At 41.3% G+C, this 17,677-nt stretch overlaps 1 protein-coding gene across 17 annotated transcripts in view; it reads right to left on the reverse strand.

Annotated features, from left to right (window-relative positions):
- MYT1L (myelin transcription factor 1 like) overlaps nucleotides 1–17,677 on the reverse strand; it is a 311,356-nt gene that overhangs the window by 14,249 nt on the left and 279,430 nt on the right. For all 17 annotated transcript variants that reach the window (XM_085056760.1, XM_085056762.1, XM_085056772.1 and 14 more), the window contains 2 exons: nucleotides 16,678–16,761; nucleotides 15,168–15,389 (listed from right to left, as the gene is read on the reverse strand). In XM_085056760.1, coding sequence (XP_084912886.1) covers nucleotides 15,168–15,389; nucleotides 16,678–16,761 — 306 coding nt within the window. The remainder of the gene's footprint in view (nucleotides 1–15,167; nucleotides 15,390–16,677; nucleotides 16,762–17,677) is intronic.

Genomic DNA, 17,677 nt, shown 5'->3' on the forward strand with positions numbered 1-17,677 from the left:
AGAGGGGCTATTTGGGGAAGAAGAGGGTAGAAAAAAAGGGGGTGAGGAGTGATTTTTTAAGGGTGATGGTACAAGGGGGGGACTGGCAAGGCGCCTGAGAGTATCGGTAGCAACTCAGCGTCTTTTTTGACGGGATGCAGCCTTGCTAGTTACCTCCTTATCAGAATGGGAGGGAAGAAGGGACATGGGAAGGAGGAAAGGTATTAATAGGGGTAAACAAAACATACTGTAACTCGAAAAAGGGTTTTAACTAAAGAAAATACCTTTCTTTTTTGAGGATTGGGTGGAGAGGGCCTTTTCCGGAAGCCCTCTCTAGCCCAATTCTCAAAATGCAACACTTGTTAATCTGTCTAAGGTTAAAAAAAGAATTAGCTGGGTTTTAAAACAGAGCCCTACACCCTGCCGTGTTCTATGACTCAACCATTCACACTTTTGCACCCCCTCCCCTGGGGGGTGCCTTTAGCCATTCACACGTTTCCCACCCCCTCCCCTGGGGGGTGCCTCCAAATCACATTCATACAAACATTCACTCCTCCTCTGCTGCAAACTACACCTTTAGCAGAGGTCCAGGGTCGGAAAATTTCCCTGAATAGGCAGTGCAGGTGCTATCGGCTCACCACAAGAGTCTCTCTTACTCTTGATAGACTTTTGCCAACTGACAAGACTGGTCACCGCTTTCCGGTCCCTTGCAGTCCTCTTCGTCACTGTTTCATCCTCAGCAACTCAACACAGACTTCACAGGCTTTCTACAAGTCCCTTCAGGGTCCTCTTCTTGGGACACGCCTGTGTCTTTAAAGAGTCTCACAGCTCGCGGCCAACGCGTGTGCTGCACAGCAGAGATGGTGTTTGGCCATGCAGAGTTGGTCTCGCCGGGGGAGGGGCGCACTCGACACAAAATGGCGGCTCACAAGATGGCGGCGCCCATGTGCGGGCCACGCGGCCAGGGTGGTCTCCGTCTGCAGCACAGGCAGCGTCCTGCCGCGTCGGCGGCTCCCCGCCGTGCGTTCGCCCCTCCGCCGCAGCCCCGCGCAGCCTGGCGGGGAGGCGCGGGCTGGCGGCCAGCTTGGTCCGGCCTGGCGCGGCCGCGCCGCCGGCCCGGCTCAGCCCTTCGGGCCGGCCCGGCCCGGCGCGGCCGCACCGCCGTTCATCGAGCACCGCCGGCTCCCGCCGCCCCCCAGCTCCCGCGGGCTCCGCTGCTCCCCGGCGTGTCTAGGCAAGTCTCTTACCGATGCCCGCATTCTCCACCACTTGCAGCAGTGCAAAACCTGAGGGCAGCCCCCCCCTGCTGCGGGGGAGGGCTGCCCCAGAACCGGAACACGCAGGATGGTCATTCCATGGCCACGAGCTGTGGGGCTGGTCAGACGCGGTTCTTGTAGAAGCGTTGCAGGTTTAGAAAGGCAGCTGTTTGGTTCCTGGTCTGCATGGTGTTTTTATTGAGGAAAACAGGGGAGGAATGGGGAGACTGGGGAGGGGGAAGGGAAGGCAAGGGAGGGTGCAGGTTCCATATGAGCCCAGAACCAAAGAGGCTGTTCCGGATCTTGCTGGGGATTTTATCTCTAGGGATGGGGGGCGGTCCTGACTCACATCCAGTCAGAAGGGGTCAGGGGGGCGGGGTCAGGGACAGGAAGGACACACGTTACAACAGAGGGCTTTGACCAAAACGGGTTTCTTGCAATGAAACTGCATACCCAAGCCACAAGCTTCCTCTTTTTGCTTTCTCAACCCTTACATGCATGGCTTAAACATGTGCATCAGGAACCCTATTACTGCTTTTAGCTTGTTACGTCTGTCCTTAGAAGACACCATGAATGAACAGATGGTCCTAAATTTTCCAGTGGCTTTACACAATTTAAGAAAGCATTCAAAACTCCCAAAGGTATCCTGCTCACCACAGACGAAGATGCCAAAGCCAGACCATGCCGTTGACTTCCTCTGCAGATCTTTACTGGCAAATTTGTCTCTTCATTAATTGTATATTGTATTGTAAGCAGATTAGCTCACTTTCCTGAGCTAGGCACTTTCAGTTTCAGTGAAGCAGATATCAAGTAAGTAACTAAATTAGAGTATTGAGTTTTACTGGTTTGTTTAACTTGGCTAAATAGTCAAAGATAGCAATGTGCATCCTTTTTGCCCAGCTCTGTTCTTAATTAAGTTACCTAAAACTGTTTTAAGTAATTAAAAAAGTAAATTAGGGCTTTTAGGACAAGCTTCTACTCTGCAAGGAAATTCTACCTCTTCCATTCTATCTTATTGACTATGTTTCCTTCTACTGAAGGCAACTCTTCTTTGTCTGATTTGGGAACAACCAAAAGAAGTCAGGATATACAGGGAGATAAGATGAAAAACAAGGCCGAATCAGTGTTGCACCAAAAATGGGCTGTTGTACAAAGGCTGAACCTTATGGAGGTGTAAAGTTAACCAAAAAGAATGGAGATTGCAGTGAGACTCAGAGATTGCAGTGAGATTGGATTGCAGTGAGACTCAGAGTTGCTTAAGATTTCTAGAAGACTGGAGGGTAGAAGGAGACAGAAGACAGAAAGGAGTAGATATGATTTTATTTCTTTTTCTGCGAGTGGCAAACAAAAGAATACAACTGCAAGCTATTTCAGTGCTTTAAGTGTTATGCAAAATGCTTTAAATATCTCAAAAATGGAAAAAGACTATGAGACACATCTAGGTAGTAGTTTTGTTACAGATAATACTTATCCTCACATTAAGGATGGTGCGGAGCTGTGTCAGGGCAGGTTTAGGTTGGATATCAGGAAAATGTTCTTCACCCAGAGGACGGTTGGGCACTGGAACAGGCTCCCCAGGGCAGTGGTCACAGGACCAAGCCTGACAGAGTTCAAGAAGCATTTGGACAATGCTCTCAGGCACATGGCATGATTCTTGGGGCTGGACTTTGATGATCCTTGTGGGTCCCTTCCAACTCAGAATATTCTATGATTAAGTTTGAAGCCTTTACAGTTGATGTTTGCCTTAGTTTTTCAAACTTTGCACTGACTTTTACACAAATATGGAATTCTGCAGCTTATTCATTCCAGCAAAGAACTAGTAAAATTAATCATAGTTATCCCACTTGTTCGTGCCATTATTCTCATACATATGAGAAAACATGCAAAGAAAATATAAACACAGTTGAGTATTCTTTCCATAATAAAAATGAGTTAGGCTTTCTAACAACATTGCTGGGGTACTGCTGTAATAAATTCAGTATAAACATACCAAGCCATGATTGATCTCTGTCGGACTCTGGAAGCCCCAGGGCTTGAAACGACAGCATTTTGGTGGGGCTGTGAGAAGCACTCACCTCCTGGCTCCCTCTGAGTTTGGGATTCACCAAGACCTGTAAGTCTCTGCTGTATCAACAACCAGATGACCATCAGCACCTTATATTGTTGGGATGAAATGTATCTTGGCTCTGGATGGATTTCTACTGTTGGGCTTAATCTCTAATTTGAGAAATAAAAGCATGGTCTTGCACATCATCCACCCTCTGTCATAACTTACAAAATACTATAAAGACTATATGGTGATTTTTCTGTCAGAGTTGAACATAATGTTAAGAATGAACTTTCTTTTTTGTTTAGCACTGTGGTTATCTTACTGCAACCAATGCCTTGCCATATATTCAGTGGACTTGGAGAGAGGGTGAAATTTGTTCAAAAATAAAGGGAAAATTAGTGGGGGAAAAATGTTTTAAAGTGGTATCAGGTAGTGTTCAGTGCACATTTACCAAGAAATTTTGTTTAAAAATAAATAAATGTGGGCTAAAATCCTGAACTGTTTCAAGAATGTAATTGCACTGTCTTCAGGGATGCAAACAACATAGGCAACCAGAGTGGAGGATCATTGATCAGGTGGAACAATTGTCTGGGTGACCCATTTTAGTTATGTGGGTTCCATCTGTGTTCTGTTAAATACATTTCTTTTCCTCAGTAAACAGATGCAGATTAGTCCCTCTTGAAGCTGAAGGAATTGCACTCGGCTTGTCAAGTGAAGAAAACATTTTCCAAACAGAGAAGTAGGGATATGGGAAAGGAGGAGATAAAGGTAAAATAAAACATAACTTTTACATTTCGTAGGTCAAGTGTTGAAGTTTTGAAGAAAGAAATAACAGGGTGTAAAGAAACCAGACCCTCAACCTGGAGTACCCAAAAAGCATCCTGAGAACAAACTTTATAAACCCTGCAAGATGTTTACAGATTCACTACCACAGTGGTTTTTCAAAAAGAAAATTAAACACTTCTCCTGTTTATTAAAAATAGCATTGCCTATAGACTAGAGGAAGGAGTAAGTCACTTTCAAGGGACTTCTTTTGACTAGAGCTACATTAAAAACAGGCCCCAGGTGTAAATCCTTTTGAAATTCAGGGAAATACAGATCACAGTGAGAATGACGGTTTTATTTTGTTAATGGATGAAACCTTACTTTTACGACTAAGCTCCTGAACTATTTGCTAATGTTTGAAGTTCAAGTTAAGAGCTCAAACTCAGCGATCAAAGTAGCCCATTCCTTGGTTTAATATTAAATCCATGAAGCACTCTTTTTTTTCTATGTCGAAAGGTATCAGGTTCAGTGATTTCCTCATTCCCATGAATAAATTCTGCTACACACCTTAAAGGATGAAATACTCTATGCACAACTCCAGCAGAGATAAAAGGAACCCTCCCTAAACCAGCACTCATTTTTATTTACATTCAAGGGTGATTGGCTTTTCCCCAGGTTCGTAGTGAGATGTAAAGCAAAGGGAATCCAGGAGAGAGGTTTTGCAAACAAGAGAGTTTTGTTTGCATGGAGATTGCTGTGACTCACAGAGGAATCTCTTCTCCCCACTGGCCACACAACCCCAACTGCCTTTGTGTGGTGTTTGGTGTTGGAAAAAAATCATCTGTTCAGCTCAGTTTCAGAATACTTCACTGGAAAATAATGGTTTTGATTAATGTGGCCCTTTATAGGTCTTGTTTCCTGGCTAAAGCTTTTTGGTTGGTTGGGTTTTTTGTGGTTTTACTTTTTTTAAATTTTGTTTGGGTTTTTTTTGGTGCATTTACAACTCACACCCGAATGCTTGGGGTGAAAAATTCGGATTTTGAAGCAGGAGGGAAATCTAAGTTAAAAATACTAAAAGCTGGATGTAATGTGGAAAGTGACAGCTCAAGTTGCTTTCCAAAGGTGCTGAGGAAGTAGCTGAGATTTCATTCTGTTTAAATCAATCTTTGCATTGGCTTCAGAAGTAAGAAAAATTAAACCACTTCTCAAGTGGCCATAGCCATTATGATTAAAACAAAATGCAACCTTTTCAAAATTATTTTAATTACATCTGACCATTATTGCAGAACAACTTTCTGGGAAGAACTATGCTCTTATTTTAGAGGGGGAGGGTTGAATTAGCATTAAAATATGGTCAGTCAGGCACCAAATAGACGATGAGACAGAGTGAACAGACACCCAGAAGAAGAGAAGGTATTTGGTGGTTTTTTATGGGAGATTTATAAGGTAAGATAGCATTATAGCTTAATTATGCCTATTCCTCATACCAAAAGAACAAAGCAGGCATCAGGTAAGAAAAACAAAGACAAAAATGATGCAGAATTGTTAACATGGCAAAGTCTCGAGAAAAGGCCCTGAGAGAAGACTCAATTTGAAAGGAATCACCATGGGGCATAAATATACACCAGAAAAGGCATTAAGTCATCTTGAAATGCTTGAACTGTAAGAGCACTGCCAAAGTTGCCCTTCAGCTGGGCACAGTAGTGCTGTGGCAAATTTGCATCATATTAAGTGAACTGAAGCTGCTTAGTCAGCAAAGAGGCTTTGTGGGTGGGCTTTTCACACGTGTTAATGAGCTTTCACCTGTATCATCCCTGAACAGGGAAAGAGGTTTGGTTCTTTGCCAATGTGCAACAACTGTTCAAAAATCTCTCATTTATTCTTTGGTGAGTGAGTACCCACTGCAGCACATTACATGACTTACAGGTGGCCTCAGCACTAAGCCATGCACTCAAAGGGGCATGAGTGAGTACCCCAGGAGCTGGGAGTTGGCTTCTGCAAAGCTTATCAGCCTCTCCTATCTGGTGACTGCCCACAACAGGACAGATGACCTGAAGGCTGGTGGATTTACTGGGCCATTGAACAGGGCATGTATTGTAAAGGAGAAAGGTTGAGACCTCCCTGTGTATAAATAAGTAAGGTGTATGATTAGCTACACACCTCTGATTAGTGCTCTTAGGCAGCTCAAAATTTCAAGTGATCTATTTAGTGACCTAGTCCAGCTCCCTTTGGCACTTAAAATGAAGCACAGTTTCTCTAAACACTTGTATAGACCGCAAAGAGAAAAAGGTATTTCAAGAGGAAAATTCATCCCTCCTGAAATCCAAAAAGCCATCCTGTATTCTCTGCTTTTTTATGGGCTATGTCTGGAATGAGGACAAGCAGACTTATAACCAGACAGCTTCTGCTAAGTGCCTGAAATCAAGGAGGTGTCACATTGCAAACACCTGTACAATTGCTGTCTGCTGTAATTTGTCAGGTCTGCTCAGCAAAATGATTTTTCTTGTTTATATTGTGCAGTCTGCTTTTTCTAATATGGATTTCATATTATTTTCTCTGTGACTTTCCCAAGGTAAGTAAATCTCTTAAGTCCTTTTAGATTAGCTTATTATTAAGAGCCTTCCAGTTTAACAGACAGTAGATCTGATCAAAATACTATTCCATCCTTCTTCCAGCTCATAATGAAAAGAGCTGGCAAAACTACCTACAGTCAAAGGGCCTAACTCTTTCAACCACCAGGTTCTGCATTTAGTCACTTCTGACTTCTGCCAAATTTTAACTGATCTGACTGAAATCTTCAGTGGCAACTGTCTGGCCAGGCTGAACTTTTTTTTCCAAATGTCATAGGAAAAATATTTCTATTTATTTCTATTTCTCAGATTGTACTTCTATACCACTATTTTGTCCCTATACATTGTTTTGTTCCTACTGAGGGGAACAAAAAAGTCCAAATAATTCAGTGAATAACTCTAACTGTCCATGAACTGGAGCAAGAAATGACATTTCATGGGATGTTGCGCTGAGTTTAGAGATGCGTTCTGCTGTTCTCATGAAAACAAAAAATAGATTTGGCAGAGCTATAAGCCTCTGACAGACTGTCACTTGGACATGCTAAGTGGATGTGAGTTAGTGTTTAGTGCCTGACCCTCCATGTACTTTGTGTGTTTGAGAACTGGGAACCTTCCCTGCCACCAGCCCCATTCAGGGCTGCAGGGCCTGGAGCAGAAGAATGCTTGCTGGAAGCATTGCCTGAGACTGCCTGTCCTGTTCTGTCAGTGCTCAGGAGAGCTAATTGAGCACCAGCTACCTCAAATTCTGGGGACTGAGAAGCTCAGAAGTAAGAAGACTGAACAGGAGCCACATGGACAGAGAAGGAAGAGGGCCAGAACATTACAGTAGGAGAGAAGGATGGGAAGAAGAAGGTATTGAAACGCAGTTTAGGAAAAGCCTTTTCCTTTAAGATCATGGGTCAACACAAAATTTCTAAGTAAAAAAATCCTTTGTACTACAAGACCCACCTCACAGATTTAAATTTTTTTTTCTTTATGTATATTATTATTACATTTAATTCCCACATTTCTTTCCTTGTCCTTTTGGAAATGTCAATGCATTTCCATGCCTGTCATCTTTTAATAATGTCATCATGATGATGCTTATCATTGTCAGTTGTAGCTACTGTTAAATGCAGTGAATTTGGTTAGTTTTTCTATACTCATAATGATGTATGATGTTCTCCTGCTTATTTGCTTCTATGAAAAACTAAGAGATGTGCAACACCATAACAAACCAATGGCAGGGAGGGGACAGGCAGATTAAAACCAAATGCACAAACACCCTAAACAACTTTAAAAGCCTACCAGAGAAAAAGTAAAACAACGAGAACTAAGAGGGTATTAATGTTGACACAAATGTGGCACTGTCAACTCACTGTAGCAACTAATAAAAGCATGGACAAGAGTTGACCTGACAAGAGACCTGGCTAGAAATAGATGCAATCAAATACTTTAATGCATTGCATATTAAAGGCTCCTTACAAATCTGGACTTCAGCAGTATTTATGTTTTGACAAATAGGAAAAAAAATATCTCTGCAAAGTTTTTACCATTTTAAGTACAGTGTAGGAACACCGTTCAAAAGATATTGATGGACACAGACTCCTGACAAATACGGTATTTTGAAAGTTTAGATTTCCCTGAGAATTCATCTGGCAGTTTGGATCCTTTATGTTTTAAAGAATGCTTGCAACTGCCTTAACTGCAAGCTTCTGGGTCTGCTCAAAATCAAAAGAGGAGTGTACCAGAGATGGAAAAGTGGGCAAATTCCCATGGGGAATGACAAGGCTGTTTCCGAGGGACGCAGGGATGCAGCTGGAAAAGCAAAAGCTCAGTTCAACTCAAACTGAAATTGGCCAGAAATGTAAAAAACTGCGAGAAATGGTTCTTTAGGTACATAGAGAGCAAGTGGAAACAGAAGGAAAATACTGGCCCACTGTCATATGGGAGAGGTGAATTAGTCACCAACAAAGCAGAAAAGGCTGAGGTTCTTGACAATTCCTTCATCTCTGTGTTTACCAACACTGTTGGGCCCCAGGCCTTGGGAACAAAATCCAGGTTGATGCAAACACAGACTGACCATCACTGATGGAAGAGGTGAATGTGAATTGTTACAGGAGCTTGACCCTACAAATCCATGGGCCCTGACATTGCCCACCCAAGGCTGTTAGGAGCGCTGGCTGATGTTGCAAGGCTCTTCATAATCTTTGAGAAGTTGGGGAGATCAGGGGATATCCCAGAGAACTGGAAGAAAGATAATGACAACCCCATTTACGAGAAGGGCTTAAAGGAAGATCTACAGGCTCATCAGGCTTATTTCAGTTTCTGGGAAAGCTATGGAATGAATCCTCCTGGCAGCTATCACAAGTCAGATGAAGCACATGATTGGGAAAAGCCAGCATAGATTCACCAAGACATGCTCAACAAACCTGCAAAGCAAATTTGCTTTTTGTGACAAAGTAACCTGTTTGTTTGATTGGAGGCAATCAGTGGACATTGTCTGCCTGGATTTCTCTGAGGCTTTTGATACAGTTTCCCATGGCGTCCTCCAAGAGGAACAGACGTGTTATAGTCTGGACAAGTTGTCTGTGTAGTGGGTGAGGAACTGGCTGAGAGGCTATGCACAGAAGGTGGTGGTAAACAGCTCCTTTTCAACTAGCAACCTGCCACAGTGGGGTCTCCCCGCTATCCATGCTGTGCTCAGCCCTGTTCACAGCCTTCATAACTGATCTGAACAATGGGACCAAGTGTACCCTGAAGCTTGACAATGATACCAAACTGAGTAGGGATGTAAACAATTTGGAAGGGAAAGTCACACTGCAGGAAGACCTGGATAGGCTGGAAGAGTGGGCTGACAAGAACCTTACGAAGTTCAACCAAGACAAGTCTAAACTCTTGCACCTAGGAGAGGTGCATAACCCAGAAGAACAGCACAGGCTGGGATCTACCTGTGGAGCAGCTCTGTGGAAAGGGACCTGGACCTGGGCGTCCTGGGGATGACAAGCTCAGTGTGAGTGAGCAGTGCTGCTGTGGTATGGAGAGCCAGCAGGCTGCTGGGCTACATCAACAAGGGCATCACCACAGAGATACAGAAGTCATTGTCCCACCCAGTGCTTGTCAGACCACACCTGAAACATGGTGTTCAGTTTAGGTTCACACTATGCAAAAAGACGGGGACAGGCTGGAGAGCCACTGCTGACCTAATGATAAGTATTTTTATGTTTTTAAATGCTGAAGCTGCGAAAAGCTGCTGTTAAGACAGGATGTGACTTCAGGCAAATACTGAAAGTTCTGTAACAATTTAGGAGCAAATTTGCACCAGCTAGCCTCTGCTTTGTAAAGCATCTGTATTACACAGCTACTGCCTCTTTGGGGGTACCCACCCACCCCAGATAAACCCTGGGGTGAGATGCTATTCTATGGACAGGGGTTGAGGCTGCAGCCCTGAGCACCAGGAGGTTTGACTGTAGGTGGTATTTGCAAATCTTCCCTTTAGAAGCTGAGGTTGATCACAGAGAATTTTTATTCAGTATCTATTTGTAGCAAAGCATATTTCATGAGAAAAAGGATCTGCATATGAGAAGTCTACATTTCCAACCTTCTTTCCCCACATTTGTCATCTCCTAAATGCTTTGAGTGTTTGGGAACTTGAAGGTCTTCTGAGGATCCATGTGAGTGTTGGTATCAGCCAGCTTCCAGACAGCAGCTGCAGAGGGCAGCTGTGGTCTTGAGGTTTTGGGGTTGTTTTTTTTTTTGTCTTTTCCTCTTTCATAATTTGTCTGTTCCCATGATTAGCAACGCAGCTGCGCAACTCAGAGCTATGACCAACCTAAAATTTTTGGAGGAAACAGCACTGACAATGCTCCTTCACCTCAGGACATGCATGTGTGGTAATGGCTGAACAGAGAGAACTGCTTCCTGTGGGCTTTCTGACAGCCTTACCCTTAACTAAACCTTCCTAAGCATAAAGTGGAAAGCCTGTAACAAGTGTCATATGTAATCAACTCCCATAACCACTTGATAATTTCTGCATACATGCCTTCAGAAGGGAAAAGGCAGTGAATTATGTCCATTGCTTCCTTCTAGCACATCTAGGCATTTTGCAAACACAGTGGCATGCTCTTGCTCCTCAAATACAAATCCTGTTCTATAAACTTTTTTATGGATCTTGGAGTCCTACTGTCCTCAGCGAGGATACAGGTTCACTAAAGAAAGATGACCCTTCCCTACACTTTCATCTCTATTTAGCATTAGCTTGTTAATGAGGAAAATATAATTTGATCATCTCTTGTATATTACAGCTCTACTAGCATATGTTTTTCTACTGGCTTTGGCTGGAATAGAGTCCATTTTTTCAGAGTAGCTGGTATGAGTCTGTGTTTTGGATTTCTGCTGGAAACAACGTGGATAATTCAGGGATGTTTTCCTCACTTCTGAGCAGTGCCCACACAGAGTCAAGGCCTTTTTTGCTTCTCACCCCACTCCACCATTGATGGGGCTGGGGTGCACAAGCTGGGAGCTGGATGGGGACACAGCTGATCCCAACTGACCCAGGGGATATCCCACAACATACGGTGTCATGCTCAGCATAGAGGGCTGGGGGAAGAAGAAGGAGGGGGGCAACATTTGGAGTGATGGTGCTTGTTTTCCCAAGTCACCATTACTTGTGCCCTGCTCTCCTGGGGATGGCTGAACACCTGACTGCCCATGGGAAGCATTGAATTAATTCCTTGTTTTGCTTTGCTTGTGAATGCATCTTTTTCTTTACCTATTAATCTCAACCCACGAGTTTTCTCACACTTCAGATTCTCTCCCCCATCCTGCTGGAATTGAGCAAGCAACTCAGTGCGGCTGAGATCTCGAATGGGGTTAAACCACAACAGTTTTCCATAGTAAAGGGAATTTAAAAGCTACATTAATGTGTTTGAAATGGGTGAACACTGATGTAAATAAAAGTGGGCAGGAGATGGGAACAAGAACACTGTTTTAGATCTGAAATGCCATTTCTGCATGCAATTTTCACTGAAGTCAGCACAAGCACATTTCCTCTTCTGTGCAAAGGAGCAGGGTTGCTAAATCCAAGTATATTCTGAGAAAGTCCCCACTGATTACAGTACTAGAATTCATGCCATCCATAAAAACCTTCTTAAATCAAATATAGGGATGTAAGGGTCTGTTCAAGAACTAAACTTCAAAGCTACAGTATAATAAGCAATTTACATTTCATTATAACCTATTTAATTTATCTGTCTACTGACTCCATGCTTACATGCCTTCCAATTAATTTTCATTCTGCTGATAGGTCACCTAATTTCACACTGGCCTCTCTTGCTAGCAGAGGCTCCTTTTTGAAGCATAGAACTCTTAATCCTATGCTTCAAGTTCCTCCTGATAACCCTCTGTTTTCATTCTTTCCTAATGCAAACTCCTTGACAAAATAAAATTGTTCATAGAAATTTCTGCAAACAGGCAAGGAAATATTAAAAACCAGAAATCTTTGTTGGTACCTTTGGAAATATGGTAAGATTAAAAATTCATTGAAATTTAAAACTTTTTCCACTGGCTACTTAATTCTGCTTCAGAAGCATCAATATAAGAACATGCACATATTTTTAAATGCCAGGCTACACACCAGTTGGAGAAGGTTTTTATTGAACTACGAGCCCTTGTGGATCACCTCCAGTGTCCACTGATACCAGTGCAATGAGACAATGTGCACAATGTCAACAGCAGTTCTAAGAAATCTTCACCTCAAAAACATCTTTCGTAATATATATTTGATAAATTCCAAAGTTGACATCATTTTCACAAGCCAGCCTCATGTTCATTTCCAGAGTATTAGAGCTGCTTTAATAACAGCATATTAAGAGCTGTCTACAAATGGCAGAATATAAAAATCTTGAAGAACACATAAAGGACAACTACACATGTAGTTTTTATATATTTATATATATATATATATATATATATATATATATATATATATACACACATATGCTTAGAGAAGTCTGCTGACAGAAAAGCATTTGCACTGGGAAGGAAAAATTTCCTATTAGAGAGTAGCAAGGTGTACTGGCAAAAATGAAGACATTAACTACTCCTTCCTGAGGAGCTTTTACTGATTCAGTTAAAGTCACAGCCCTACTTTCCCCCATGCATGCTGACCACAGCTCTACCTGCAAAAGAATATCCACAAATCTGGTCTCACTGTGTAAATGGCATAGCATTGCTTCTCTTCAGAAGGTGAGAGTTTGAGATTTACAGCTGTAGCTGTATAGCAAAATGTTATTAGAAGTAGAAGATGAGACCACAGTCTGTTAGAGGATGCACTCAAAGTGAAGGAATACTTCATCCTTATGTAAGAAAATGGATAGTCTGTAATTTATGTGGGACTGAGCTCCAGATTATGACACCTGGGTTTAAATGCCTGCATGGGAACTATGCGTCAAGGCTGCCATGGAGCTCTGGGGCCTGTTCATTTAACAAGACCATCACCCTTGCAGATCCCCTGCCCATGGACATTCAGCTCTCAGCTGTCATAACCAAAGAATGAAGTGTCTTCAGTCATTCTGGCCAACCCAGTATGGCCATACTGCATGCCCTAAGAACACTTCAAATGGCATAAAGTACGTATTTGTAGGCAGGGGAACTCACTGCCTCTTGACACACTCAGTGACATTTATGGTACAACTGATTAAAGGCAAGTGTCTACTTCACTGAGTGAAGTGAACAACCCTCCACAATCCATTGATCCTGGAAGAGGAGTAAATGCATCCCACATCTCATACAAGCAGATTCTTAAGGCAGGTGAACTGTTCTGAAGTTTAATCCTACATGCAGGGTTTTCAATCAATCTTTTAAAGCAACCTTTCATCTTGTGGTACAATCCTCTAACAGTGGGCCTTTTTGCCCAAAAAATGATCTTATAAGGTAAGCCATTTATGTCTCTGTTTCTACTTAAGATAGTGGTACTAAAAAACACACATGGCTGCTCTGCAGCTAAATGTCATATTCAGGTTACTCCATTAGGGTTTTTTTTCATGAAAGTATTCCTTTAAAAAAAAAAATCTCTAGCCACAATTTGCCCTTTAAATTGTTAAATTAAGTATCGGTACATTTCTTTTTAGTTAGTCTTGTTGTTGCAAGAATTTTCTCCTTGAAACCGTAAGTACTATGTGAATACTCCTTGCAAGCAATCTCTCACTAATTATGTTGTACCTTTTAACCAAAGGTAAAATAATTAAAAAATTTTAATAACTGATCTCTCTTAATGTTACACCATTATGAAAAAAGTTAAAATGAAATATGAACACTAATACTGATATTTTACTGGAAGTCAGAAATTTAAATCCACATGTGGTATCTGCACACATGGTCAGAGTTTTGCATATCCTACTTCCTAAAGCCTCTGGGAGCTGCAGGCTGTGTGATACATTTGACCACTCAGGTAACACTTCAGGTTATGGACCAGAATCCATTCAGGGTAGGTACCACAAAACATTGAGTAGAAAAACAGCTCTGAGCCTAAATAATAAATAGGAACTATGTGCACAATGTGTGGAGAGCTTGAAGTAAGGGTAAGGCTTCTGACTGAAGCTGTAAAGGATTGTCAGAGAAATAATCAAAGGAAATCGTTACAGGCAAGAAGCAGTACACTTTTCACCTCTGTATCCAGAACTGACTTCAAAACAAGATCAAATTGGTTTAGCTAACTAAAGGATACAGAAGTTCAACTGAGGTCTGCCTGGAGAGAGTGACAAATTAGGGACATCAACTTGACATCTTTGAAGTAATAGAGTTTTATATTAGTGATTATATAAGAAGAAATTTGCTCTGACATTATAGTCATTTTCAGGCCTACACTCCCAGCCAGAGCTCAAAAAAGTCTTTGTTTCCTCATAATCTAACATGTAAAATGGCAGCAAGTTTTAGCCTCCATAGACTGGCCACTTTCTCCTCCTTTTGAAAGCTATGATAAATGCTATCATTGAAGCTCTCTTATTTTTGCCAAGTTTATGAAAAATCGAGCTTTGTATTTTTCTCAAATATTTACATTCTATTAGTTTTAAATAATGTTTTGTAGTCTACATATATTCTTTTAAACAAACATGCACATTACCCAAGGAAGAAAAGTACTTTGATTTTATGGAACTCTTTCCTTAAATTCTTCAGTTCCATGCTCTGATGTTTGAGAATCAAAAACGTGTTTGACATCTCTGAAAATAACGGGGATTCAGACATGTCTTACAACGTCTACCCCAAGGTAATTGGTCCAGAAATATTCAATAAAGCAATAGGAAACTTACAGTTACTGTCATGCATGTTTTTCCTCCTAAAATTTTCCTGTATATTATAGATTCAAATGCAGGTCTGTATCTGCAAGAGCTTGCATAAAAAACTTGTGTGTTTGGATTTCCAGTTAACTAAAAATACATGTAAGTAGATTATTTTTTGAAGTAATAATGAAATTCAAAAGGAACAGAGACATGCCATGACAAAAAGCTGTATTTTAAATCTGGTTCAAATAATAAGCATAAGTGAAAAACGTAAGTCATAGTTACTCACCTACGATGAGTGAGAAAACTACCACTGACATGTCCTGAGCCATCACATCCTGGCGTTGGACATGACATTCCTTCCGTCTTCACTGACTTCCAAGAGAACTGTGAGCCATTTAGGTAGCCATCTTTTTGCCTTTTGGCAGCAAGAGGACACCCTGATGCACTGCGATGGGACGCGTATTTTCCAGTTATATGACCTTGACCATCACAGCCAGGAACTGGACATCTGGATAGCAGATAGATGAGATAAACTTTATTGTCTTGCCATTATATACCTGGTAGCCTCTACAACAAAGTCAAAATAAATGAAAAGGAAAGAATAATCCTACACTGTGGTCACAAAACGTTCTTTGATAAACTCTAAGGAGGCTAGCAGTAGACGTAGTAACAGATGTTGGCATTATAGAATTGCAACAAAAGGACTGAGACATATACTTGAATTGCAGATGTTTATCACAGTAAATATCACAGTGGAATTGAAATGCTTGCTACTGAGCTCTGAGCAGCATTGAAATTGCCCATAAAACCCCCATAAGCATAAAATCCTACTTAGAATAATCCTTGGTACATTTTATTTATAGGTATGGAACCTAAAGAAGACTTGTCTGAAGTCATGAAAATGTCACATATACACAGTCAGTTATGATGTGATCAGAGCACCTCATTAGAAATGCTGAGCACCTTTAACCCCTCTTTGAATAGGGGTGATTACATCAAATTGTGTGCTACAAGCCCAGAGATCAATGAAGGCAGTTCTGTATTCATCTGGTGGTTTTCCTTACTTGGGAACCCCCCCAAACATTTGCCCTGTATACTACTAAAAACCAAATAACCAGGTTTAGAAGGAACAGGTTAGAATCTTCAAAGTGAAATGTTTAAAGAAAATTATGAGGTGTTTTTTCAGTGTGTTGCTACGTAACACATGCCTAAACTAAAGGCCAATTACTTCACTGTTTGTGAACTAAAATATCTCTGGAACTCTCCACTGAGGATCTGGTCCTGAATGGTCTAAGCAGTTACTAAATCCACCAAGTTCAGAGGCCACTGATATGAAGAGTGCCTTGCAAGAAGAAACCAATACCTATAGGTAGGCATTTGTTTCTCTTGCAAACTGCATAAACACTCAGATTTGTTGCAGCAGTCTCATAAGAACACTCAATTCTCTATTCCCATAACTATGTTTATCTAGCATTTATGGTTTTGCCTGTAGTATGCAAACATGCTCAAGAGGCTTTTAGGAGATAAAGATCTAAGTAATTTTTTAATATCTTGTGAAAATGAAGAATTGAAAACTATTTCTAAATTATAGAAGATTATATCCTTGGCCAATACTGTATTCTTTGCTGAAACAATCAGCACAGATACTAGACTTGCTCATAGGAATCAATGTGGTTGTGTGCTCTTGGGTAACTATTACACAATAATGTTTATGCCTTTAAAAAACCTGAAGATATATAAGATATATAAAAGATATATAAAACACACGAAGGCCCTTTGACTGTATTTGTTCTCACCTAATGGGCTCTTGGTCTTCTTTGTCTTCCTTGCTTTGTGCTATCCTGATTCCACTTTTCTTTGCTCGAGGACAGCCTGAAAGACTGTGTGAAAGAAAACATTTTAGAATGCAACTTCTTATTCTTAGGTATAATTTACCAGGAATATACTTTCTATCTGAGACACTGGCAGAATCGGCCAGTTTCCACAGTCAAAGCTCAGGTGGGTTAAATGAGGAGAGCTGCAGCAGCCACCACGAGGGGGAATCCGAGCCTGTGAGTTTGTGACGCAGGACAGGACTGCCAGCGCTGTGCAGACCACATGCACAGGAACTCCCCGAGGAGCCAGGGAAGGCAGCTCTTAAACCTTCTGCCTAATAATTCCTTCAGCTGACTCAGCAGCAGCTGTGACATCTTTAAAAGGAATAGAAGCCAGTGTCTTAGGGCTGAGAAACATTATGTCCTCTATGCCTGAGACGGATGGAAGAATAGAAAAAACACGAGTATCTCTTCACTGGAATAAGGATTTCTCACATTAGAAACATTACCAAACCCTCTCAAACATCACATAAGAATTCTATAGATGATTGAATAAAAACATGACAGAGCCCAGAGTTTTCAATGCCTTCCAGAGAAGGAGTTTAAGTGCTCAGAACTCACCCAGACAAAAATAATTGGTAGAGACAGAGTTATATGTTAGGCTAACCAATGTTAGATTTAGCTAAAGACTGAGAATGTTTTCACCTACATAAGCTCATGTTTCCCTTGAATATGAAGAATTCATTATAGAAACCAGTTAGTAGACTTGAAAATGACTTTAAATTATTTTTAAAGATATTTTTAGGTAGTTGGTATCTGAGGATACAAGTACATCTATCAGAAAAATCATGCTTTGTCCTCTATTTAAACATTATTTCCATCTTAAGTATCAACATTAAAAAAAGAAATCCACCAGTAGAACACCTTCAAGTGTTGACATGAGAGACAAAGAAGTGCCACCAAAGAAAAATTTCCCTAGAGA

Source organism: Lichenostomus cassidix, chromosome 3, assembly GCF_008360975.1.
Source record: "Lichenostomus cassidix isolate B80296 chromosome 3, HeHo_3.0, whole genome shotgun sequence".
Lineage (NCBI taxonomy): Eukaryota > Metazoa > Chordata > Aves > Passeriformes > Meliphagidae > Lichenostomus > Lichenostomus cassidix.